This window comes from Chiloscyllium plagiosum, unplaced genomic scaffold, assembly GCF_037043375.1.
Source record: "Chiloscyllium plagiosum isolate Xiang-an unplaced genomic scaffold, Cpla_swu_hap1 HiC_scaffold_35, whole genome shotgun sequence".
In the NCBI taxonomy this organism is placed as follows: domain Eukaryota; kingdom Metazoa; phylum Chordata; class Chondrichthyes; order Orectolobiformes; family Hemiscylliidae; genus Chiloscyllium; species Chiloscyllium plagiosum.
The window spans coordinates 48,756,307-48,783,513 of NW_028270173.1; the positions used below are offsets into that span (position 1 = coordinate 48,756,307).

Sequence of the window (27,207 nt, forward strand, 5' to 3'; positions counted from 1 at the left end):
CTCCAACCTAGTTTACTGTAAGGAGTGCTCCTGATGTGATCTTCTATACATTGGCAAGACCAAACGTAAACTAACAGCACAATTCACCGAGCATCTCAGCTGGGCCCATAAGGACCAGCCTGACCTCCAGGTCATTGCCCATTTCAATTCCCCTTCCCACTCCCTGTCTGACATGTGCATCCAGAGAGAAAAATGGTAGCCTGGAGTTCTGACACTGTGAGGTACGAGGCCAAGAAAGAGAAGAGGAGGAAAGAAAGGCTAAAGGTGAGAAAAAGGAAAATGAACAGATAAAGCTCTGGCTGAGGTATCCTACTCTGCCGCCATCTTGCTTAGAATATTGTGGATGTAGTGCCAATCAAGCAGCTGCTTTGGATAGGGTTATGGACCAGACCAAATCCCCCCAAAATATTTTAAGAAGGTATCCTAGACCCCAGCCTTTTCTTATTTTAAATGGAAATATAACATGTTGTGTTCCAGATGAAACTTGATTGATCAATCTACTCAATGTTAAGCAAAAGGCTTTGGTTAAAATACGACAAAAGAAAGATGAATTTTGAGTAACAACTCTATTGGAAAACTTCACAGAATAATAGATACACTATCTATTACTAATTAACTATTCCAATGTAGTAGCATCCCATACACACACCCCTTGGCAAAAAGGCAAATTACCTGTCTCCCAGGTAACTCAGCAGCAGAGAGAAACCCCAGCTTTCAGCTGTAACTGAGAGACAGAAAAGATATCTGCTACTTCTTCAAAACTCCAGCAGCCTCTGTCAAATCTAAAAGCTAAAAATAACTAGCAATCTTGGTCTGTGACAGCTAGCCACACCCAGCCAGGCTGCTTCTATTGTTCCAACTTTTAAAAAACCCAAGGCCCCACAAGTTGTATAGTTTATGGATCTTCACTAGCCAGCTTGGTACCTGTGCCCTAAAGCCTCTCTTAAAAAAAAAGCAAAATAACCTCTTAAAGCCACAGAGTCATCATAATGGTGTCAAGCTTCTTGAGTGTTCTTGGAACTGCACTCATCCAAACAAGTGGGGAGTATTCCATCATACTCATGGCTTGTGTCTTGTAGATGATGGACAGGCTTAGGGGAGTCAGGTGGTGAGTTACTCACCAAAGTATACCTTGCCTCTGACCTGAACTTGTAGCCACTGTGTTTATATGGCTGTGGTCAATGGTAAGCCCTAGGATGTTGATGTGGATGATTCAGGTGAGGGTAACACCATTGAATCTCAAAGGATCGTGTTTAGATTTGTATCTTATTGGAGATGGCATTTGTGTGGTGTGACTGTTACTTGCCACTTGTCAGCTCAAGCCTGGATATTGTCTAGATCTTGTGGCACTTGAACACTGACTGATGAACAAAAGCATAATCAGCTGCGAACATCCCACTTCTGACCTTATGATGGAGGGAAGGCCATTGATGAAGCAGCTGAAGATGGTTGCCCCTGGGACACAACCCTGAGGAACTCCTGCAGAGATGTCCTGGATTTGAGATGACTGACCATCAACAACCATATCAATATTCCTGTGTGCCAGGTCTGACCCAAACCACTGATACACATTGATTCCAGTTTTGCTAGGGCTGCTTGATCCCACACTTGGTTTAGTGCAGCCTTGAGTTCAAGGGCTGTCACTCTCACCTTCCCTCTGGAATTCAGCTCTTTAGTCCATGTTCGAACCAAGGCTGTAATGAGGTCAGGAGCTGAGTGGCCCTGGCAGAGCCCAAACTGGGCGTCACTGAGCAGGTTATTGCTGAGCAGGTGCTGCTTGATAGCACTGTTAATGACCCCTTCCATCACTTTACTGATGATCGAGAGGAGGCTGATGGAACGGTTATTGGCCAGGTTGGATTTTTGTTCACTCTGATTTTTGGGTGTCGGACATACGGGCAGTTTTTCACATTGTCGATAGGTGCCTGTATTGTTGCTCTACTGGAACAACTTGGCTAGGGGAGCACACATCTCCAGTACTATTGCTGGCATGTTGTCATAGCCTTTGCAGTATCCAGTGCCTCCAACCATTTCTTATTATCGCATGAAGTAAATCAAACTGGTTGAAGTCTGCGATGCTGGGGACGACTGGAGGTGGCGAGATGGAACAACCACTTGGTATTTATTGCTGAAGATTGCTGTGAGAGCTTCAGCCTTACCTTTCGCACTGATCTTCTGGGCTCTTCCATCATTGAGGATGGGGCTATTTGTGCAGCGTCCTCCTCCGGTGAGTTGTATAATTATCCACCATCATTCACAACTGGATGTGGTATGAATGCATTATGGCTGTTGATTGTGGGTCACTGAGCTCTGCTGATCACTTGCTGCTCATGCTGTTTGGCGCAAGGAGACCTGTTTGGTAGCTTCACCATATTTGGCATGCAAGGAGACCTGTTTGGTAACTCCACTATAATTGGCATGCAAGGAGACCTGTTTGGTAACTCCACTATAATTGGCATGCAAGGAGACCTGTTTGGTAACTCCACTATAATTGGCATGCAAGGAGACCTGTTTGGTAGCTTCACTATAATTGGCATGCAAGGAGACCTGTTTGGTAACTCCACTATAATTGGCATGCAAGGAGACCTGTTTGGTAACTCCACTATAATTGGCATGCAAGGAGACCTGTTTGGTAACTCCACTATAATTGGCATGCAAGGAGACCTGTTTGGTAACTCCACTATAATTGGCATGCAAGGAGACCTGTTTGGTAACTCCACTATAATTGGCATGCAAGGAGACCTGTTTGGTAGCTTCACCAGGTTGACACCTTTATTTTTAGAAATGTCTGGTGCTGCTCCTGGCATACCCTCCTGCACTCTCCATTGAACTAGGGTTGATGCCCTAACTTAATGGTGGTGTGACAGACCAAAGAGGCTGCAAATTCTGAGTAGGTGTGGAATACGATTCTGCTGCTGTTGATGGCTCACAGTGTCTCCAGGATGCCCAGTTTGAACTCTGTCCCATTTAGCGTGGGGATATTGCCACACAACATAATGGAGGTTATTCTCAACATGAAGTCTCCACAAAGACTGTGCAGTGGTCACTCTTACCAATACTGTCAAGGACAGATACATATATGGCTGGCAGATCAGTAAGGATGAGGTCAAGTATGTTTTTCCCTCTTGTTGGTTTCCTCATCACCTGCCTAATAGCTATCTCCTTTGGGACCTGAACCAGCTCAATCAGTGGTGCTGCTGCCAAGCCACACTTGGAGGTGGACATTGAAATCCCCCGCCCAGAGGAAATTATGTACCCTTGCCACCTTCAGTACTTCCTCAAAGTATTGTTCAACGTGGAATGGGGTTCTCGGACGAGCTGAGTTTCTGGATTAACAGACTAGCAATATTACCACTTGCATCGCCTTCCCTTCGATGTACACTAGGTGTGCCCCAGGTCACTATTCCAGGCTGCTGACAGGCTATGTTCCAGTTAGTAATAGACCCGGTGTGTCCCAGGTTACTGTTCCAGGTTAGTAATAGAGTCATAGAGTCATAGAGATGTACAGCATGGAAACAGACCCTTCGGTCCAACCTGTCCATGCCGACCAGATATCCCAACCCAATCTAGTCCTACCTGCCAGCACCCGGCCCATATCCCTCCAAACCCTTCCTATTCATATACCCATCCAAATGCCTCTTAAATGTTGCAATTGTACAAGCCTCCACCACATCCTCTGGAAGCTCATTCCATACACGTACCACCCTCTGCGTGAAAAGGTTGCCCCTTAGGACTCTTTTATGTCTTTCCCCTCTCACCCTAAACCTCTGCCCTCTAGTTCTGCACTCCCCAACCCCAGGGAAAAGACTTTGCCTATTTACCCTATCCATGCCCCTCATAATTTTGTAAACCTCTATAAGGTCACCCCTCAGCCTCCAACGCTCTAGGGAAAACAGCCCCAGCCTGTTCAGCCTCTCCCTGTAGCTCAGATCCTCCAACCCTGGCAACATCCTTGTAAATCTTTTCTGAACCCTTTCAAGTTTCACAACAGCTTTCCAATAGGAAGGAAACCAGAATTGCATGCAATATTCCAACAGTGGCCTAACCAATGTCCTGTACAGCCACAACATGATCACCCAACTCCTGTACTCAATACTCTGACCAATAAAGGAAAGCATACCAAACAACTTCTTCACAATCCTATCTACCTGCGACTTCACTTTCAAGGAGCTATGAACCTGCACTCCAAGGTCTCTTTGTTCAGCAACACTCCCTCGGACGTTACCATTAAGTGTATAAGTTCTGCTAAGATTTGCTTTCCCAAAATGCAGCACCTCGCATTTATCTGAATTAAACTCCATCTGCCACTTCTCAGCCCATTGGCTCATCTGGTCCAGATCCTGTTGTAATCTGTGGTCACCCTCTTCGCTGTCCACTACACCTCCAATTTTGGTGTAATCTGCAAACTTACTAACTGTACCTCTTATGCTCGCATCCAAATCATTTATGTAAATGACAAAAAGTAGAGGATCCAGCACCGATCCTTGTGGCACTCAACTAGTCACAGGCCTCCAGTCTGAAAAACTACCCTCCACCACCACTCTCTGTCTTTGAGCCAGTTCTGTTTCCAAATGGCTAGTTCTCCCTGTATTCCATGAGATCTAACCTTGCTAATCAGTCTTCCATGGGGAACCTTGTCAAACGCCTTACTGAAGTCCACATAGATCACATCTACTGCTCTGCACTCATCAACCTTCTTTGTTACTTTCTCAAAAAACTCTATCAAGTTTGTGAGACGTGATTTCCCATGCACAAAGCCACGTTGACTATCACTAATCAGTCCTTGCCTTTCCAAATACATGTACATCCTTTCCCTCAGGATTCCCTCCAACAACTTGCCCACTACTGAGACAAGGCTCACTGGTCTATAATTCCCTGGCTTGTCTTTACTGCCAGTCTTCTGGCACCTCACCTGTGACTATCGATGATACAACTATCTCAGCAAGAGGCCCAGCAATTGCTTCTCCAGCTTCCCACAGAGTTCTCGGGTACACCTGATCAGGTCTTGGGGATTTATCCACCTTTAACCGTTTCAAGACATCCAGCACTTCCTCCTCTATAATCTGGACATTTTGCAAGATGTCACCATCTATTTCCCTACAGTCTATATCTTCTATATCCTTTTCCACAGTAAATACTGATACAAAATACTCATTTAGTACCTCCCCCATTTTCTGTGGCTCCATACAAAGGCTGCCTTGCTGACCTTTGGGGGGCCCTATTCTCTCCCTAGTTACTCTTTTGTCCTGAATATATTTGTAAAACCCTTTTGGATTCTCCTTAATTCTATTTGCCAAAGCTATCTCATGTCCTCTTTTTGTCCTCCTGATTTCCCTCTTAAGTATACTCCTACTTCCTTTATACTCTTCTAAGAATTCACTCAATCTGTGCTGTGTGGGTTTGCTCGCTGAGCTGTAGGTTTGATATCCAGACGATTCATTACCTGGCTCGGTAACATCATCAGTGGCAACCTCCAAGTGAAGCGAAGCTGTTGTCTCCTGCTTTCTATTTATATGTTTGTCTTGGATGGGGTTCCTGGGGTTTGTGGTGATGTCATTTCCTGTTTGTTTTCTGAGGGGTTGATAGATGATATCTAGATCTATGTGTTTGTTTATGGCGTTGTGGTTGGAGTGCCAGGCCTCTAGGAATTCTCTGGCATGTCTTTGCTGAGCCTGTCCCAGGATAGATGTGTTGTTCCAGTCGAAATGGTGGTTTCTTTTCCCTCCGTGTGTAGGGCTGCGAGGGAGAGAGGGTCGTGTCTTTTTGTGGCTAGCTGGTGTTCATGTATCCTGGTGGCTAACTTTCTTCCTGTTTGTCCTACGTAGTGTCTGTGGCAGTCTTTGCATGGAATTTTGTAGATGATGTTGGTTTTGTCCACGGGTTGTACTGGGTCTTTTAAGTTTGTTAGGTTCTGTTTGAGAGTGTTAGTGGGTTTGTGTACTACTAGGATTCCGAGGGGTCTTGGTAGTCTGGCTGTCATTTCTGAGACTTCTTTGATGTGTGGTAAGGTGGTTAGGGTTTCTGGCTGTGTTTGGTCTGTTTGTCGTGGTTTGTTCCTGAAGAATCTACGGACCAACCCCTCAGAAAACAAACAGGAAATGACATCACCACAAACCCCAGGAACCCCATCCAGGACAAACATATAAATAGAAAGCAGGAGACAACAGCTTCGCTTCACTTGGAGGTCACCACTGATGATGTTACCGAGCCAGGTAATGAAATGTCTGGGTATCAAACCTACAGCTCAGTGAGCAAACCTACACCCTAAACCTCAACCTGAGCTACAAACCTTCACAAACCTTGCTATCCTGACTATACCTGTCTAGGCTTCCTTATTTTTCTTAACCAAACCCTCAGTTTCTTTAGTCATCCAGCATTCACTATACCTACCAGCCTTCCCTTTCACCCTGACAGTAATATACTTTCTCTGGATTCTTGTTATCTCATTTCTGAAGGCTTCCCATTTTCCAGCCGTCCCTTTACCTGCAAACATCTGCCCCCAATCAGTTTTCAAAAGTTCTTGATAATACCGTCCAAATATATTGGTGTGTCCCAGGTAACAGTTCCAGGTCAGTCATACACTCGGTGTGTCCCAGGTTAGTAATAGACCCGGTGTATCCCAGGTTCCTGTTCCAGGTCAGTGACGTACTTGGTGTGTCCCAGGTCAGTGACATACTCGGTGTGTCCCAGGTGACTGTTCCAGGTCAGTGATACACCCGGTGTGTCCCAGGTTACTGTTCCAGGTCAGTAACGTACTCGGTGTGTTCCCGGTTCTTGTTCCAGGTCAGTGATGTACTCGGTGTGTCCCAGGTTCCTGTTCCAGGTCAGTGATATACCCGGTGTGTCCCAGGTTCCTGTTCCAGGTCAGTGATACACTCGGTGAAGCCCAGGTTACTGTTCTAGGTCAGTGACATACTCGGTGTGTCCCAGGTTCCTGTTCCAGGTCAGTGATACACTCGGTGTGTCCCAGGTTACTGTTCCAGGTCAGTGATATACCCGATGTGTCCCAGGTTACGGTTCCAAGTCAGTGACATACTCGGTGTGTCCCAGGTTACTGTTCCAGGTCAGAGACATACTGGTGTGTCCCAGGTCAGTGACATACCCGGTGTGTCCCAGGGTCCTGTTCGAGGTCAGTGATATACTCGGTGTGTCCCAGGTTACTGTTCCAGGTCAGTGACATACTCGGTGTGTCCCAGGTTACTGTTCGAGGTCAGTGACATACTCGGTGTGTCCCAGGTTACTGTTCCAGTTCAGTGACATACCCGGTGTGTCCCAGATTACTGTTCCAGGTCAGTGATATACTCGGTGTGTCCCAGGTTACTGTTCCAGGTCAGTGATATACTCGGTGTGTCCCAGGTTACTGTTCTAGGTCATTGACATACCCGGTGTGTCCCAGGTTACTGTTCCAGGTCAGTGACATACTCGGTGTGTCCCAGGTTACTGTTCCAGGTCAGTGACATACTCGGTGTGTCCCAGGTTACTGTTTCAGGTCAGTGATATACTCGGTGTGTCCCAGGTTACTGTTCCAGGTCAGTGACATACTCGGTGTGTCCCAGTTTACTGTTCCAGGTCAGTGACATACTCGGTGTGTCCCAGGTTACTGTTCCAGGTCAGTGATATACTCAGTGTGTCCCAGGTTACGGTTCCAGGTCAGTGATATACCCGGTGTGTCCCAGGTTACTGTTCCAGGTCAGTGATATACTCGGTGTGTCCCAGGTTACTGTTCCAGGTCAGTGATATACCCGGTGTGTCCCAGGTTACTGTTCTAGGTCAGTGACATACTCGGTGTGTCACAGGTTACTGTTCCAGTTCAGTGACGTACTCGGTGTGTCCCAGGTTACTGTTCTAGGTCAGTGACATACTTGGTGTGTCCCAGGTTACTGTTCCAGGTCAGTGATACACTCGGTGTAGCCCAGGTTACTGTTCTAGGTCAGTGACATACTCGGTGTGTCCCAGGTTCCTGTTCCAGGTCAGTGATACACTCGGTGTATCCCAGGTTACTGTTCCAGGTCAGTGATATACCCGGTGTGTCCCAGGTTACGGTTCCACGTCAGTGACATACTCGGTGTGTCCCAGGTTACTGTTCCAGGTCAGTGACATACTCGGTGTGTCCCAGGTTACTGTTCGAGGTCAGTGACATACTCGGTGTGTCCCAGGTTACTGTTCCAGTTCAGTGACGTACCCGGTGTGTCCCAGATTACTGTTCCAGGTCAGTGATATACTCGGTGTGTCCCAGGTTACTGTTCCAGGTCATTGACATACTCGGCGTGTCCCAGGTTACTGTTCCAGGTCAGTGATATACCCGGTGTGTCCCAGGTTACTGTTCTAGGACAGTGACATACTCGGTGTGTCCCAGGTTACTGTTCCAGGTCAGTGATATACCCGGTGTGTCCCAGGTTACTGTTCTAGGACAGTGACATACTCGGTGTGTCCCAGGTTACTGTTCCTGGTCAGTGATATACTCGGTGTGTCCCCGGTTACTGTTCCAGGTCAGTGACATACTCGGTGTGTCCCAGGTTACTGTTCCAGGTCAGTGATATACTCGGTGTGTCCCAGGTTACTGTTCTAGGACAGTGACATACTCGGTGTGTTCCAGGTTACTGTTCCAGATCAGTGATATACTCGGTGTGTCCCAGGTTACTGTTCCAGGTCAGTGATATACTCGGTGTGTCCCAGGTTACTGTTCCAGGTCAGTGATATACCCGGTGTGTCCCAGGTTACTGTTCCAGGTCAGTGACATACTCGGTGTGTCCCAGTTTACTGTTCCAGGTCAGTGACATACCCGGTGTGTCCCAGGTTACTGTTCCAGGTCAGTGATATACTCGGTGTGTCCCAGGTTACTGTTCCAGGTCAGTGACATACTCGGTGTGTCCCAGGTTACTGTTCCAGGTCAGTGACATACTCGGTGTGTCCCAGGTTACTGTTCCAGGACAGTGATATACTCAGTGTGTCCCAGGTTACGGTTCCAGGTCAGTGATATACCCGGTGTGTCCCAGGTTACTGTTCCAGGTCAGTGACATACTCGGTGTGTCCCAGGTTACTGTTCCAGGTCAGTGACATACTCGGTGTGTCCCAGGTTACTGTTCCAGGTCAGTGATATACTCGGTGTGTCCCAGGTTACTGTTCCAGGTCAGTGACATACTCGGTGTGTCCTAGGTTACTGTTCCAGGTCAGTGACATACTCGGTGTGTCCCAGGTTACTGTTCCAGGTCAGTGACATACTCGGTATGTCCCAGGTTACGGTTCCAGGTCAGTGATATACCCGGTGTGTCCCAGGTTACTGTTCCAGGTCAGGGACATACTCGGTGTGTCCCAGGTTACTGTTCCAGGTCAGTGACATACTCGGTGTGTCCCAGGTTACTGTTCCAGGTCAGTGATATACTCGGTGTGTCCTAGGTTACTGTTCCAGGTCAGTGACATACTCGGTGTGTCCCAGGTTACTGTTCCAGGTCAGTGACATACTCGGTATGTCCCAGGTTACTGTTCCAGGTCAGGGACATACTCGGTGTGTCCCAGGTTACTGTTCCAGGTCAGTGACATACTCGGTGTGTCCCAGGTTACTGTTCCAGGTCAGTGATATACTCGGTGTGTCCTAGGTTACTGTTCCAGGTCAGTGACATACTCGGTGTGTCCCAGGTTACTGTTCCAGGTCAGGGACATACTCGGTGTGTCCCAGGTTACTGTTCCAGGTCAGTGACATACTGGTGTGTCCCAGGTTACTGTTCCAGGTGAGTGACATACTCGGTGTGTCCCAGGTTACTGTTCTAGGTCAGTGACATGCTCGGTGTGTCCCAGGTTACTGTTCCAGGTCAGTGACATACTCGGTGTGTCCCAGGTTACTGTTCTAGGTCAGTGACATACCCGTTGTGTCACAGGTTACTGTTCCAGTTCAGTGACGTACTCTGTGTGTCCCAGGTTACTGTTCTAGGTCTGTGACATACTTGGTGTGTCCCAGGTTACTGTTGCAGGTCAGTGACACACTCGGTGTGTCCCAGGTTACTGTTCTAGGTCAGTGACATACTCGATGTGTCCCAGGTTACTGTTCTAGGTCAGTGACATACTTGGTGTGTCCCAGGTTACTGTTGCAGGTCAGTGACATACTCGGTGTGTCCCAGGTTACTGTTCTAGGTCAGTGATGTACTCGGTGTGTCCCAGGTTACTGTTCCAGGTCAGTGATACACTCGGTGTGTCCCAGGTTACTGTTCTAGGTCAGTGACATACTCGGTGTGTCCCAGGTTCCTGTTCCAGGTCAGTGATACACTCGGTGCGTCCCAGGTTACTGTTCCAGGTCAGTGATATACCCGGTGTGTCCCAGGTTACGGTTCCAAGTCAGTGACATACTTGGTGTGTCCCAGGTTACTGTTCCAGGTCATTGATATACTCGGTGTGTCCCAGGTTAATGTTGCAGATCACTGATATACCCGGTGTGTCCCAGGTTACTGTTCCAAGTCAGTGACATACTCGGTGTGTCCCAGGTTACTGTTCCAGGTCAGTGATACACCCGGTGTGTCCCAGGTTACTGTTCTAGGTCAGTGACATACTCGATGTGTCCCAGGTTACTGTTCCTGGTCAGTGATACACCCGGTGTGTCCCAGGTTACTGTTCCAGGTCAGTGACATACTCGGTGTGTCCCAGGTTACTGTTCCAGGTCAGTGATTCACTCGGTGTGTCCCAGGTTACTGTTCCAGGTCAGTGACATACTCGGTGTGTCCCAGGTTACTGTTCCAGGTCAGTGACATACTCGGTGTGTCCCAGGTTACTGTTCCAGGTCAGTGATACACTCGGTGTGTCCCAGCTTTCTGTTCTAGGTCAGTGACGTACCTGGTGTGTCCCTGGTTACTGTTCGAGGTCAGTGATATACTCGGTGTGTCCCAGGTTACTGTTCCAGGTCAGTGATGTACTTGGTGTGTCCCAGGTTACTGTTCTAGGTCAGTGACATACTCGGTGTGTCCCAGGTTACTGTTCTAGGTCAGTGATATACTCGGTGTGTCCAAGGTTACTGTTCCAGGTCAGTGATATACTCGGTGTGTCCCAGATTACTGTTCCAGGTTAGTGATTTACCCGGTGTGTCCGAGGTTACTGTTCTAGGACAGTGACATACTCGGTGTGTCCCAGATTACTGTTCCAGGTCAGTGATATACTCGGTGTGTCCCAGGTTACTGTTCCAGGTCAGTGACATACTTGGTGTGTCCCAGGTTACTGTTCCAGGTCAGTGATATACTCGCTGTGTCCCAGGTTACTGTTCCAGGTCAGTGATATACTCGGTGTGTCCCAGGTTACTGTTCCAGGTCAGTGATATAATCGGTGTGTCCCAGGTTACTGTTCCAGGTCAGTGATATACTTGGTGTGTCCCAGATTACTGTTCCAGGTCAGTGATATACTCGGTGTGTCCCAGGTTACTGTTCCAGGTCAGTGATATACTCGGTGTGTCCCAGGTTACTGTTCCAGGTCAGTGACGTACTCGGTGTGTCCCAGGTTACTGTTCCAGGTCAGTGATATACTCGGTGTGTCCCAGGTTACTGTTCCAGGTCAGTGACATACTCGGTGTGTCCCAGGTTACGGTTCCAGGTCAGTGATATACTCGGTGTGTTCCAGGTTACTGTTCCAGGTCAGTGACATACTCAGTGTGTCCCAGGTTACTGTTCCAGGTCAGGGACATACTCGGTGTGTCCCAGGTTACTGTTCCAGGTCAGTGACATACTCCGTGTGACCCAGGTTACTGTTCCAGGTGAGTGACATACTCGGTGTGTCCCAGGTTATTGTTCCAGGTCAGTGACATACTCGGTGTGTCCCAGGTTACTCTTCCAGGTCAGTGACATACTCGGTGTGTCCCAGGTTACTGTTCTAGGTCAGTGACATACTCGGTGTGTCCCAGGTTACTGTTCCAGTTCAGTGACGTACTCGGTGTGTCCCAGGTTACTGTTCCAGGTCAGTGATGTACTCGGTGTGTCCCAGGTTACTGTTCCAGTTCAGTGACGTACTCGGTGTGTCCAAGGTTACTGTTCCAGGTCAGTGATATACCCGGTGTGTCCCAGGTTACTTTTGCAGGTGAGTGACATACTCGGTGTGTCCCTGGTTACTGTTCCAGATCAGTGATATACTCGGTGTGTCCCAGGTTACTGTTCCAGGTGAGTGACATACCCGTTGTGTCCCAGCTTTCTGTTCTAGGTCAGTGACATACTCGGTGTGTCCCAGGTTACTGTTCTAGGTCAGTGACATACTCGGTGTGTCCCAGGTTACTGTTCCTGGTCAGTGATACACCCGGTGTGTCCCAGGTTACTGTTCCAGGTCAGTGACATACTCGGTGTGTCCCAGGTTACTGTTCCAGGTCAGTGATTCACTCGGTGTGTCCCAGGTTACTGTTCCAGGTCAGTGACATACTCGGTGTGTCCCAGGTTACTGTTCCAGGTCAGTGACATACTCGGTGTGTCCCAGGTTACTGTTCCAGGTCAGTGATACACTCGGTGTGTCCCAGCTTTCTGTTCTAGGTCAGTGACGTACCTGGTGTGTCCCTGGTTACTGTTCGAGGTCAGTGATATACTCGGTGTGTCCCAGGTTACTGTTCCAGGTCAGTGATGTACTTGGTGTGTCCCAGGTTACTGTTCTAGGTCAGTGACATACTCGGTGTGTCCCAGGTTACTGTTCTAGGTCAGTGATATACTCGGTGTGTCCAAGGTTACTGTTCCAGGTCAGTGATATACTCGGTGTGTCCCAGATTACTGTTCCAGGTTAGTGATTTACCCGGTGTGTCCGAGGTTACTGTTCTAGGACAGTGACATACTCGGTGTGTCCCAGATTACTGTTCCAGGTCAGTGATATACTCGGTGTGTCCCAGGTTACTGTTCCAGGTCAGTGACATACTTGGTGTGTCCCAGGTTACTGTTCCAGGTCAGTGATATACTCGCTGTGTCCCAGGTTACTGTTCCAGGTCAGTGATATACTCGGTGTGTCCCAGGTTACTGTTCCAGGTCAGTGATATAATCGGTGTGTCCCAGGTTACTGTTCCAGGTCAGTGATATACTTGGTGTGTCCCAGATTACTGTTCCAGGTCAGTGATATACTCGGTGTGTCCCAGGTTACTGTTCCAGGTCAGTGATATACTCGGTGTGTCCCAGGTTACTGTTCCAGGTCAGTGACGTACTCGGTGTGTCCCAGGTTACTGTTCCAGGTCAGTGATATACTCGGTGTGTCCCAGGTTACTGTTCCAGGTCAGTGACATACTCGGTGTGTCCCAGGTTACGGTTCCAGGTCAGTGATATACTCGGTGTGTTCCAGGTTACTGTTCCAGGTCAGTGACATACTCAGTGTGTCCCAGGTTACTGTTCCAGGTCAGGGACATACTCGGTGTGTCCCAGGTTACTGTTCCAGGTCAGTGACATACTCCGTGTGACCCAGGTTACTGTTCCAGGTGAGTGACATACTCGGTGTGTCCCAGGTTATTGTTCCAGGTCAGTGACATACTCGGTGTGTCCCAGGTTACTCTTCCAGGTCAGTGACATACTCGGTGTGTCCCAGGTTACTGTTCCAGTTCAGTGACGTACTCGGTGTGTCCCAGGTTACTGTTCCAGGTCAGTGATGTACTCGGTGTGTCCCAGGTTACTGTTCCAGTTCAGTGACGTACTCGGTGTGTCCAAGGTTACTGTTCCAGGTCAGTGATATACCCGGTGTGTCCCAGGTTACTTTTGCAGGTGAGTGACATACTCGGTGTGTCCCTGGTTACTGTTCCAGATCAGTGATATACTCGGTGTGTCCCAGGTTACTGTTCCAGGTGAGTGACATACCCGTTGTGTCCCAGCTTTCTGTTCTAGGTCAGTGACATACTCGGTGTGTCCCAGGTTACTGTTCCAGGTTAGTGACATACTCGGCGTGTCCCAGTTTACTATTTCAGGTCAGTGATATACTCGGTGTGTCCCAGGTTAGTGTTCCATGTCAGTGACGTACTCGGTGTGTCCCCGGTTACTGTTCCAGGTCAGTGATATACTCGGCGTGTCCCAGGTTACTGTTCCAGGTTAGTGACATACTCGGTCTGTTCCAGGTTACTGTTCCTGGTTAGTGATCGTCTGTTGAACAATCCAATCCCTGTTCCAGTTCAGTGACGTACTTGGTATGTCCCAGGTTACTGTTCCAGGTCAGTGATGTACTCGGTGTGTCCCAGATTACTGTTCCAGGTCAGTGATATACCCGGTGTGTCCCAGGTTACTTTTCCAGGTGAGTGATATACTCGGTGTGTCCCAGGTTACTGTTCCAGGTCAGTGATATACTCGGTGTGTCACAGGTTACTGTTCCAGGTCAGTGATATACTCGGTGTGTCCCAGGTTACTGTTCCAGGTCAGTGATACACTCGGTGTGTCCCAGGTTACTGTTCCAAGTCAGTGACATACTTGGTGTGTCCCAGGTTACTGTTCCAGGTCAGTGACATACTCGGTGTGTCCCAGGTTACTGTTCTAGGTCAGTGACGTACTCGGTGTGTCCCATGTTACTGTTCCAGGTCAGTGATGTACTCGGTGTGTCCCAGATCACTGTTCCAAGTCAGTTATATACCCGGTGTGTCCCAGGTTACTGTTCCAGGTCAGGGACATACTGGGTGTGTCCCAGGTTACTGTTCCAGGTCAGTGATATACTCGGTGTGTCCAAGGTTACTGTTCCAGGTCAGTGATATACTCGGTGTGTCCCAGATTACTGTTCCAGGTTAGTGATTTACCCGGTGTGTCCGAGGTTACTGTTCTAGGACAGTGACATACTCGGTGTGTCCCAGATTACTGTTCCAGGTCAGTGATATACTCGGTGTGTCCCAGGTTACTGTTCCAGGTCAGTGACATACTTGGTGTGTCCCAGGTTACTGTTCCAGATCAGTGATATACTCGCTGTGTCCCAGGTTACTGTTCCAGGTCAGTGATATACTCGGTGTGTCCCAGGTTACTGTTCCAGGTCAGTGATATACTCGGTGTGTCCCAGGTTACTGTTCCAGGTCAGTGACGTACTCGGTGTGTCCCAGGTTACTGTTCCAGGTCAGTGATATACTCGGTGTGTCCCAGGTTACTGTTCCAGGTCAGTGACATACTCGGTGTGTCCCAGGTTACGGTTCCAGGTCAGTGATATACTCGGTGTGTTCCAGGTTACTGTTCCAGGTCAGTGACATACTCAGTGTGTCCCAGGTTACTGTTCCAGGTCAGGGACATACTCGGTGTGTCCCAGGTTACTGTTCCAGGTCAGTGACATACTCCGTGTGACCCAGGTTACTGTTCCAGGTGAGTGACATACTCGGTGTGTCCCAGGTTATTGTTCCAGGTCAGTGACATACTCGGTGTGTCCCAGGTTACTCTTCCAGGTCAGTGACATACTCGGTGTGTCCCAGGTTACTGTTCTAGGTCAGTGACATACTCGGTGTGTCCCAGGTTACTGTTCCAGTTCAGTGACGTACTCGGTGTGTCCCAGGTTACTGTTCCAGGTCAGTGATGTACTCGGTGTGTCCCAGGTTACTGTTCCAGTTCAGTGACGTACTCGGTGTGTCCAAGGTTACTGTTCCAGGTCTGTGATATACCCGGTGTGTCCCAGGTTACTTTTGCAGGTGAGTGACATACTCGGTGTGTCCCAGGTTACTGTTCCAGATCAGTGATATACTCGGTGTGTCCCAGGTTACTGTTCCAGGTCAGTGATATACTCGGTGTGTCCCAGGTTACTGTTCCAGTTCAGTGACGTACTCGGTGTGTCCAAGGTTACTGTTCCAGGTCTGTGATATACCCGGTGTGTCCCAGGTTACTTTTGCAGGTGAGTGACATACTCGGTGTGTCCCAGGTTACTGTTCCAGGTGAGTGACATACCCGTTGTGTCCCAGCTTTCTGTTCTAGGTCAGTGACATACTCGGTGTGTCCCAGGTTACTGTTCCAGGTTAGTGACATACTCGGCGTGTCCCAGTTTACTATTTCAGGTCAGTGATATACTCGGTGTGTCCCAGGTTAGTGTTCCATGTCAGTGACGTACTCGGTGTGTCCCCGGTTACTGTTCCAGGTCAGTGATATACTCGGCGTGTCCCAGGTTACTGTTCCAGGTTAGTGACATACTCGGTCTGTTCCAGGTTACTGTTCCTGGTTAGTGATCGTCTGTTGAACAATCCAATCCCTGTTCCAGTTCAGTGACGTACTTGGTATGTCCCAGGTTACTGTTCCAGGTCAGTGATGTACTCGGTGTGTCCCAGATTACTGTTCCAGGTCAGTGATATACCCGGTGTGTCCCAGGTTACTTTTCCAGGTGAGTGGTATACTCGGTGTGTCCCAGGTTACTGTTCCAGGTCAGTGATATACTCGGTGTGTCACAGGTTACTGTTCCAGGTCAGTGATATACTCGGTGTGTCCCAGGTTACTGTTCCAGGTCAGTGATACACTCGGTGTGTCCCAGGTTACTGTTCCAAGTCAGTGACATACTTGGTGTGTCCCAGGTTACTGTTCCAGGTCAGTGACATACTCGGTGTGTCCCAGGTTACTGTTCTAGGTCAGTGACGTACTCGGTGTGTCCCATGTTACTGTTCCAGGTCAGTGATGTACTCGGTGTGTCCCAGATCACTGTTCCAAGTCAGTTATATACCCGGTGTGTCCCAGGTTACTGTTCCAGGTCAGGGACATACTGGGTGTGTCCCAGGTTACTGTTCCAGGTCAGTGATATACTCGGTGTGTCCCAGGTTACTGTTCCAGTTCAGTGACGTACTCGGTGTGTCCAAGGTTACTGTTCCAGGTCAGTGATATACCCGGTGTGTCCCAGGTTACTTTTGCAGGTGAGTGACATACTCGGTGTGTCCCAGGTTACTGTTCCAGATCAGTGATATACTCGGTGTGTCCCAGGTTACTGTTCCAGGTGAGTGACATACCCGTTGTGTCCCAGCTTTCTGTTCTACGTCAGTGACATACTCGGTGTGTCCCAGGTTACTGTTCCAGGTCAGTGATATACCCGGTGTGTCCCAGGTTACTTTTGCAGGTGAGTGACATACTCGGTGTGTCCCAGGTTACTGTTCCAGATCAGTGATATACTCGGTGTGTCCCAGGTTACTGTTCCAGGTGAGTGACATACCCGTTGTGTCCCAGCTTTCTGTTCTAGGTCAGTGACATACTCGGTGTGTCCCAGGTTACTGTTCCAGGTTAGTGACATACTCGGTGTGTCCCAGGTTACTGTTCCAGGTTAGTGACATACTCGGCGTGTCCCAGTTTACTATTTCAGGTCAGTGATATACTCGGTGTGTCCCAGGTTAGTGTTCCATGTCAGTGACGTACTCGGTGTGTCCCCGGTTACTGTTCCAGGTCAGTGATATACTCGGCGTGTCCCAGGTTACTGTTCCAGGTCAGTGATATACTCGGTGTGTCCCAGGTTAGTGTTCCATGTCACTGACGTACTCGGTGTGTCCCCGGTTACTGTTCCAGGTCAGTGATATACTCGGCGTGTCCCAGGTTACTGTTCCAGGTCAGTGATATACTCGGCGTGTCCCAGGTTACTGTTCCAGGTTAGTGACATACTCGGTCTGTTCCAGGTTACTGTTCCTGGTTAGTGATCGTCTGTTGAACAATCCAATCCCTGTTCCAGTTCAGTGACGTACTTGGTGTGTCCCAGGTTACTGTTCCAGGTCAGTGATGTACTCGGTGTGTCCCAGATTACTGTTCCAGGTCAGTGATATACCCGGTGTGTCCCAGGTTACTTTTCCAGGTGAGTGATATACTCGGTGTGTCCCAGGTTACTGTTCCAGGTCAGTGATATACTCGGTGTGTCCCAGGTTACTGTTCCAGGTCAGTGATATACTCGGTGTGTCCCAGGTTACTGTTCCAGGTCAGTGATACACTCGGTGTGTCCCAGGTTACTGTTCCAAGTCAGTGACATACTTGGTGTGTCCCAGGTTACTGTTCCAGGTCAGTGACATACTCGGTGTGTCCCAGGTTACTGTTCTAGGTCAGTGACGTACTCGGTGTGTCCCATGTTACTGTTCCAGGTCAGTGATGTACTCGGTGTGTCCCAGATCACTGTTCCAAGTCAGTTATATACCCGGTGTGTCCCAGGTTACTGTTCCAGGTCAGGGACATACTGGGTGTGTCCCAGGTTACTGTTCCAGGTCAGTGATATACTCGGTGTGTCCCAGGTTACTGTTCCAGGTCAGTGATATACTCGGTGTGTCCCAGGTTACTGTTCCCGGTCAGGGACATACTTGGTGTGTCCCAGGTTACTGTTCCATGTCAGTGATATACTCGGTGTGTCCCAGGTTACTGTTCCAGGTCAGTGACATACTCGGTGTGTCCCAGGTTACTGTTCCAGGTCAGTGATATACTCGGTGTGTCCCAGGTTAGTGTTCCATGTCAGTGACGTACTCGGTGTGTCCCCGGTTACTGTTCCAGGTCAGTGATATACTCGGTGTGTCCCAGGTTACTGTTCCAAGTTAGTGACATATTCGGCGTGTCCCAGGTTACTGTTCCTGGTTAGTGATCGTCTGTTGAACAATCCAATCCCTGGATTGTATCCCAGCCTCTCCCCTGTGTCTACACTGACTCCATCGAGTATCTGATTTAGTCTGATTCTGTGTTTACTCCCTGTTCTGAGACGCTACAGCAGCTAATTCTGTCCCAGTTGTATCTGATTCTGTTTATTATATCAGACAGGATTCTGATAGTGTGATAAAGTACTGAATTAATGAAGATTGTCGCTATTTGGATGCTGCCTCACTTTTCCCTAATGTTTATTTGCCTGTTCCTGAAGTGTGCCTTCCAGATATTAACATGTTTAAAGTGGTTTTCATGATAGTCTCTGACATCAGTGATTTTCCTGAGTTTTGTGGTGGTGTTATTATGGTCAGTGCAGGCTGTTGTTGTGATGTTGTTTCTGACGGTGATTAGTAATCAGCTCCTTTCTTTGATTTACAGCTACTAACGACCTTAATGTGATTTACACAATTGTTTCTGGAATTAATGATTTTCCTGAAGCTACAAGCACTGCAATGGTCAATGGAGTTACAATAAGTTATCGTGACAGCAAAACCCATCGATGCATCCCCAGGCCGCAGTTCATCAAAAAATATTTTGACATGAAATTCTGGGATTACATCACAGACCTTGTGATCGAGCATACAGAAATGGCAAACAAAACTCTGAATGTGATAACGAAGAGGACAAACCAGACACCAGGTAAGAACAGGCGTGTCAGAAATTCCCTGTTTGTTGTCCCTTTTCATCACAAACCCTAATCCATTCCCCAGCACTGACTGCTGGGCTCCAGGGCTGGGTAAGATATGTCTTTGTTCTTCTCCTGTTTCCTTGAACCTTTTTTCCATCACCTGCTCAGCCCTGACATTTACCCCACTCCTCACATCCTTGGGTATTGAAGAATGGGAGCCATTGGGAGCTTACGGAAGCACCAAACTGTTTTACGGACTTTCAGCAAAATTTCTTGGCCTTTGTGCTCCGTTCCTGTATTTAAAACACTCATTGAAAGCTTAGGTTTCAGTTTGACTCACTTTATCACCACAGCCGACTCAGAGAGTGACACACCTTCATAGAAACATTGAAGGTAGGTGCAGGGATAGGCCATTTGTCCCTTTGAGCCTACAGCACCATTCAATATGATCATAGATGATCATGCAATCTCAGTGTCCCATTCCTGTTATTTATCCTGCATTGTGTGATAAATATTTTCTCATTTTGATTTAAACAAATCAGATTTACAAATGCCACAGGGACATGTAATAGGACAGCAGATTATTGCAGATACTGGAAACCTGAAATATAAATTCAAAATTCTGGAAATCCCCAGCAGGTCAGGCAGTATCTGTAATGAGAAAAAGAGAGTCAAAGCTTCAGGTTCAAGATCTACACCAATCCTGAAGAAGGGTCTTGCTTCTCCCTGCACAGATACTGAGAGACTCGCTGAGCATTGTCAACACTTGCCATTTTCTCCTGGAGTTAAAAAACCTCTTTGTCCATCCTGCAAAAAGCCATCAGAGCTCCTCATTCTCCAACAGCAAGAAACCCAGAGGCAGCTGCTTGGGGTCTCGTTTAGCACAACTTTAAACTTTAATTTTATATCATGTTAATGTATGAAGTAAACATTCACAACTTGCTCAGCAATCAAACTAGACAAAGCAATCCATTGATAGCTTGTTACAAATTGAGTAATTGATAAAAATAACCAATGAAATGTGTGAAGGTGCAGAGCGAACTAAAAATCTTTCTTGTCTTTTTGCTTAAGAAGCAGAGCTGGAAGGGGACAGCCTGAGGCTCAGATCTGGGTCATCAGGGAGGGGGAGGAGATTCAATAAGGAGTTGGGTTTAAGTAACACTGAGTTTACATTCTCCTCTGGTGGTGCACTCTCTGAGCTGCTGTAGATGGAATTCATACAAAAGAAGGTGTAGGAATTGGGTTTCCCTCCCAACTGGGTTTTCTTCCCCTCCTGGTCCAGGGTTCACACAGTGGGTCACACACCAACAGTCCCCTACTCCCACATTATACCATTGTGAAGGAGAAGGTTGATTTGGGAGATGGTTGACTCAGACCCTCACACCAGCCAGAAACAGTCCATTTTTAATTTTCATGAAATAGTGTGCATGTGGTCTGGTCAAGTGCAAATGAAAAAAATAGTTTTGGTAACTTATTGGAAATGTATTTAATAAGAGCACTCTAAGTGTATCACAGAAATATAATACTTCTCACCACTGGGTGACATGGTGGCTCAGTGGTTAGCATTGATGCCTCACAGCACCAGGGTCCCAGGTTCGATTCCTGTCTGTGTGGAGTTTGCACGTTCTGCCCGTGTCTGTGTGGGTTTCCTCCATTCCTTAGCCAGGTGCTCCCGGTTTCCTCCCACAGTCTAAAGATGTGCAAGTTAGGTGAATTGGCCATGCTAAATTGCCCATAGTGCCAGGTGCATTAGTCAGAGGGAAATGGGTCTGGGTGGGTTACTCTTTGGAGGGTCAGTGTGGACTTGTTGGGCCAAAGGGCCTGGGGATTAGCACCGTGTGTAACCCCCTCACCCTGGGCCTGATACGAGATCCCCAATCTGCTTTGATCAGACTGCATTTCTCAGTTTCAGTTCACAATTAATCACTGATGATTGATCCCTGTTTGGTCACTGACAGGAATTCACACTCTCCAATGGATGCATTCTGTTGAGGTCAGTGATGATGGCTCTGTGAAGAGATCAATGAGATTTGGATTCAATGGAAAGGATTATATCAGTTTAGACCCAGACAGAATGAGATGGATCGCAACCAATCACTTTGCAGTGATGACGAAAGAGGAATGGGATTCCGATGAATCCTGGAACAATTACTGGGAAACACAGCTGCATGGAATCTTTGTTAAGCATTTAAAGAGATATCTGGAAGCTGGAAAGGAATATTTCAGAAGGAAAGGTATGTATTTCAGTTTTGCTCCATGTTCTGATCTAACCTCACTGATCTATGAAACCGCTCTCCCATTCCATTCAGTGTCTGTCTGTTGTTTGTGTTTTCACCCTTTCCCATCACAGTTCAGCCTGAAGTGTTCATCTCCAGGAGGGAGCCCAGTTGTCAGGACAAGCCGCTCACTCTCTCCTGCCTGGTCACTGGGTTTTATCCTGCAGGCATTGAGGTGACCTGGCTAAGGAATGGAGAGGTCATGCCTGAGACCCAATCCTCGGGGGTACGACCAAACCACGATGGGACCCATCAGATCCAGAAAGAGATTGAAATCAATGCTGGGGATGAGGATCAATACTCCTGTCAAATTGAACACAGCAGTCTGGCAGAGGCCCAGCTCTATCAGTGGGGTAAGGGACTGGAGTGTGTCTGTGTGTGTGTGTGTCTGTGTGTGTCTGTGTGTGTCTGTGTGTGTCTGTGTGTGTCTGTGTGTGTCTGTTGTGTCTGTGTGTGTGTGTCTGTGTGTGTGTGTCTGTGTGTGTGTGTGTGTGTCCTGTCTGTTCCACCATTCATTGAGGTTGCTCTGATCTGTCCCTCATTCCCTTTACCCATTCCTGCTCCATGTCTTTTGCTGCTCTTCCCCAACAAAACCCTCCTGATCTCAGGCTGGAAATATTCAATTGATCCTCAGCACTTACAGCAATTTGGTTAGAAAACTCCAGATTTCCATTAGCATCAATAGGAGGCCTCTGATTGGGCCGTTAACCTGATCCAATTAGGTAGTCCTGACTGACATTAAAAAAAGTATGAGTGTCAGAGGTATTGAGGGTCTGGCAGCTGAATCTGAATTAGGTACTACTAAAGTCTAGGACTGTTCTTGTGTAAATAAAGGGTGACTTGGTGAGTGAATGCCAGCTTCTGTCGGGTTATTTCAGTGGCAATGGGAGTAAAGCATGATCGTGAAGAAACTTGCTCACAACAGGCACCTTTCAGTGAGGGAAGCATTTGGTACATCATGCCTTTGTTTGGGAAACTTGACTCGTTCGATCCTGCCATCGAGGACTGGGCCCAGTGTGTGAAAATAATGTGGCATATTTTCTGGGCAAATGGCATTGTGGCAGGTGAAAAGCAATGAGTAATTCTCCTAACAGCTTGTGGAGCTGCAGCTTTTTCTGTTATTAGGATTCTAGCTTTCCCTGTGGTTTCCCTAAAACCTTTCAAGCATTGATAGGAATAATTAAGGAATATTATGAGCAAAAGCCTCTTCTAATTCTGAGATGCTATCATTTTTATTTGGCAATTCAAGAACCAGGGAAATCCACACTGGGATATCTGACTAGGTTAAAAAGACTGGCAAAAGTATGTGAAATTGGTTTAACCCTTAATGAGATGCTAAGAGAATGGTATGTGAAATTACTGATGTAACTATGATGTAATACTGATATAACTATGATGTAATTAATGATGTAACTATGCAAAAACACCTACTGGCTGAATCCCAACTGCACTTCAAGCAGGTACTACAACTGGCTTTATCATTGGAAAATGCAGCAAGTGGAGCTCATGAGTTACAGGGTATTCCAATGGAATTGGACACCCTCGATAGTCCGACTAAACTGAGAGGACACCACCTGGGTGCATGCAATTGCATAGCCTCACTCAGGACATATCGATCAGAGGGACTTGAGGTTGGCTCATAGTAAAACTCTAAACCAAGCCTCAACAAACAGTTAAAATGTTGATCAGGATCCTGGCCATTAAGGCATTGCAGTTTCTGTTGGTGGGTGGACAGCAAAAGTGTCCTACTCGACTTAAATTGAGCGAGATAAATTATAGCCCCATATCCAGGTGGGTATCCTGAAAAATCCACCTATATCTGGTTTGGAACAGTTAAATTGCATCGCAACATCAAAATCAGAACCAACCAATTTAAATGTCTGGTTAACTGGTCATTCTGTTCTGATGGAGGACGATCCGAATGCAGCTGGATCAGTGATCACAGAACCAATCTTTAACAAGATTCACTCTGAATTCCAACCCTTAACTTTGCACAAGATCTTGGCCAGACTGAGAACCTAAACTGAGGAAGCTTCAGAGAATATGGTTACAACTTCAGTTCCGCTCTTTCACGGAAGGCAGCTGGTTCAGTGACCAGTGATTGTGCTAAAAGCTTCAAATCCAAGCTGAATGGGGAGAAATCAGTTGTGAGAGATTCACCCTGAATGGCTCAATATGTTTCAATTAGAAAATGGCTGCTTGAGTGAAATTCAATTTAATTACCTGCAGGTCATCCAGGAAGATCTAGGGGTTATCAGAGGAGCCAGGCCACCTGGCATGTTGACCAGGAATCAATCCCATGATGCTGTAAGGCCTGCCCAGTGCCATTGGCCTGACAGGCAAAAGTCAAGGCAGAAATTAAAAGGCTGGAAAGTGAAGGAATTATCAAACCAGTCCAGTTTGTGGAATAGGCAGCAGTGATTGGAATGGTTCTGAAGCCCAGTGGGTCGCTTTGTGGGGATTTTAAACAAAGTGTAAACTGCTTTTGACAGCAGAATAGATAACCAGCCCCTCAGGATTTGTGCACAGCGTTGGTGCAGGATGGGAGTTCTCCTTCACAAAGCTGGACATGAGCCACGCTTTCTTGCAATTGTGATTAGACCAGGTTCCCAGACATATGCTCCAATTAATATCCATCAGGGATTGAACCAAGATACAAGACTGCCATTTGAGGTATTGTCAGCCTGTTTGATCTTTCAGTGGACAATAGAGAACATCTTGCATGGTCTACCCCAGGTCGCCATTTACTTAGATGGTAAATTAGCCAATAACAGGGAAAACTAATAAGGAGCAGTCAGAGAACTGGATATAGTCCGAAGGTGGTTTTCCAAGGCAGGCATTGGAAGGGAAAAAAGACATAAAAAGGGAAAAATGGATATGCCAAATGATCTACTTGGGATACAGATTCGACAACTCTGGGTTACACTTGTTGGAAGATAAAGTGAGGGAGATCAAAGGTGCTCTGGTTCCTACGTCTGTCCAGGAACTTACATCATACCTTGGGCTGGTAAATTATTTTGGAAAGTTTGTACATAACCTGGCCTCCGTCCTGGCAACGTAACATCAACTCGTGACAGAAAGGATCAGCCTGGGAAATGGTTGCAAACATAAGACCGAGCTTTCAATGAAGGAACGATACAACTGTCATCCTCGAAGGATTGGCACTCTATGATCCCAAGAAAGATCTAGTATTGACATGTGATGTTTTCCCGCACAGCATTGGAGTTGTATTAGCTCATGGTGGCTCAGTGGAGAGGAACATCCAAGAGCATATACATCCAGGACTTTGGCCAATGCAGCACGTAAATACACCCAGATACAGAAGGAAGGATTGATGGTCATATCTGGAGTCAGGACATTCCACCAATACCTTTATGAATTAAAATTTATGATAATCATGGACTACTTGGTGTGCTTAAAGAAGACAAGGCAGGGCCACCCTGTAATTTTGGGCCACCATCAGTGGTGGGTTTCTAATACTAAGTGCTTACAATCGCAAGCCAGAACACCGCCTGGGAGACTGAGTAGTGAATGTGGATGCATTGAACTGCCTACCATTAGCAAATACACCACTGGGTAGCACCCCCAATGGAAAAGTCTATAATGGTATTAAACTTTCTGGACAAGCTCCTAATCAGAGCTGACTATCAGGCTTTGGACACAGAATGATCCAATCCCTTCAAAACGGAAATAACTTGTATTTATGAGGGAAACCAAAAGGCAGTTGATATCCTTTGAATTGAAAAATTTTTGGACCCAGAGATACCAGCTCACGGCAGAGGATGGAATATTGTTAGAACTTGTTAGAGAAAGTGTGATTATCCTGAGTAAAGGCCGCTGCCAAACTCTAGCTGAACTCCACCAGGGATCTCTAAAATGAAATGCACGGGGAGACATCGCATGTCAACACGAGATCTTCCTTGGGATCACAGAGTGCCAATCCTTAGACAATGACAGTTGTTTCATCACTTCATTGAAATCTCGGGCTTATGTTTGCAAGCAAGTTAAAGTGTTCAGCCATAGTGCATGTTTAGGGCATTTCAGAGAACATCTCTCACACACACACACACACACACCACCCTGTGGCTGAACACTTTAACTCCCCCTCTCACTCTGCCAAGGTCATGCAAGTCCCTGGGCCTCCTTCACTGCCAAACCCTAACCACCCGATGCCTGGAGGAAGAACGCCTCATCTTCCACCTTGGGTCCCTCCAACCACACAGGATCTTTGTGGATTTCACCAGTTTCCTCATTTTCCCTCCCCATATCTTAATCCCAGAAGCAACCTTCCAACTCAGCACCGCCCTCTTGAACTGTCCCACCTATCCATATTTCTTCCCACATATCCACTCCACTCTCCTCTTCAATCTATCATCTTTGCCCCCACCTTCATCTACCTATTGCATTCCCAGCTTCCTTCCCCTCACCCAACCTCCCCTCCCATTTATCTTGGGCCACAAGCCTCATTCCTGATGAAGAGCTTACTCTCAAAACGTTTATTCTCCTGCACCTCAGATGCTGCCTGACTGGCTGTGCTTTTCCAGTGCCACATTCTTCGACCCTGACCAATGAAGGCAAGGTGCCATACGCCTTCTTTACCACCCTCTCTACTTGGGTGGTCACTTTCAGGGAGCTATAGACTTGAACCTCAAGATCCTTCTGTCTATCAATGCTGTTCAGAGTCCTGCCATTAACTGTATCCTTTTCCTTAACGTGTGATCTCCCAAAGCACAGCACCTCACAATTACCTGGATTAAACTCCATCTACCATTTTTCCGCCCAAATCTGCAACTGATTTATATAAATGATGAAAAGCAATGGGGCCAGCACCGATCCTTGTGGCACACCACTGGTCACAGGCTTCCGGTCCAAAAAGCAACCCTCTTAGACCAACCTTTGTTTCCCACCTTGAAGCCAAGTTTTATATTCAGTTAGCTAGCTTCCTCTGGGTCCTATGTGATCTAACCTGACTAACCAGTCTACATGCAGAACTTGGTCAAACACTTTGCTGAAGTCCACATGGACAACATCTACCCCTCTACCTTCACCAATCTTCTTTGTTATTTCTTCAAAAAACTCAGTCAGGTTACAGAGACACAATTTCCCATGCACAAAGCCACGTTGACTATCCCTAATCAGTCCTTGCTTTCCAAATGCATATAAGTCCTATTCCTCAGAATCTCCTCCAACTATGTATGCACCACTGACGTATGGCTCATTGGTCTATAGTTCCCTAGCTTTTCATAACAGCCTTTCTTAAATAGTGGCACCATATTAGCCACTCTGCAGTCTTCTGGCACCTCTCCCTTGACTATTAATGATCCAAACATCTGAGCGAGGTACGCAGCAATCTCTTCCCTAGCTTCCCACAGAATTCTGGGTAACACCTGATCAGGTCCTGGGGATTTATCTACCATTATACATTTTAATCTTCAGTACCTCTTCTGTAATGTGCACTGTTTTCAAGACATTACTATTTATTTTCCCAAGTTCCCTTGCTTCCATGCCCTTCTCCATGATACGCACTGACACAAAATATGTGATTAGTATCTGACTCATCTCTTATGATTCCACACATAGACAGCCACATTGATCTTTAAGGTGCACTATTCTCTAACTATTTACTCTTTTGCCAAAATGTACTTTTAGAGTCTCTTTGGATTCTCCTTAACTGCATTTGCTAAAGCTGTCTCATGTCCCCTTTTTGTCCTCCTGATTTCCCTCTTAAGGATACTCCAACTGCCCTTATACATTTCTTGGGATTTACCCAATCCCTGCTGTCTATACCTGT

At 47.2% G+C, this 27,207-nt stretch overlaps 1 protein-coding gene across 1 annotated transcript in view; it reads left to right on the plus strand.

Moving 5' to 3' along the window:
- The window catches only part of LOC148140794 (class I histocompatibility antigen, F10 alpha chain-like), a 401,060-nt gene extending 378,566 nt beyond the window's left edge, over positions 1–22,494 (plus strand). The window contains exons 2-5 of the mRNA XM_087979032.1: positions 18,891–19,151; positions 21,099–21,374; positions 21,491–21,769; positions 22,295–22,494. Of these exons, the coding sequence (XP_087835158.1) occupies positions 18,891–19,151; positions 21,099–21,374; positions 21,491–21,769; positions 22,295–22,494 (1,016 nt within the window). The remainder of the gene's footprint in view (positions 1–18,890; positions 19,152–21,098; positions 21,375–21,490; positions 21,770–22,294) is intronic.
- Positions 22,495–27,207: the final 4,713 nt, after the last annotated feature.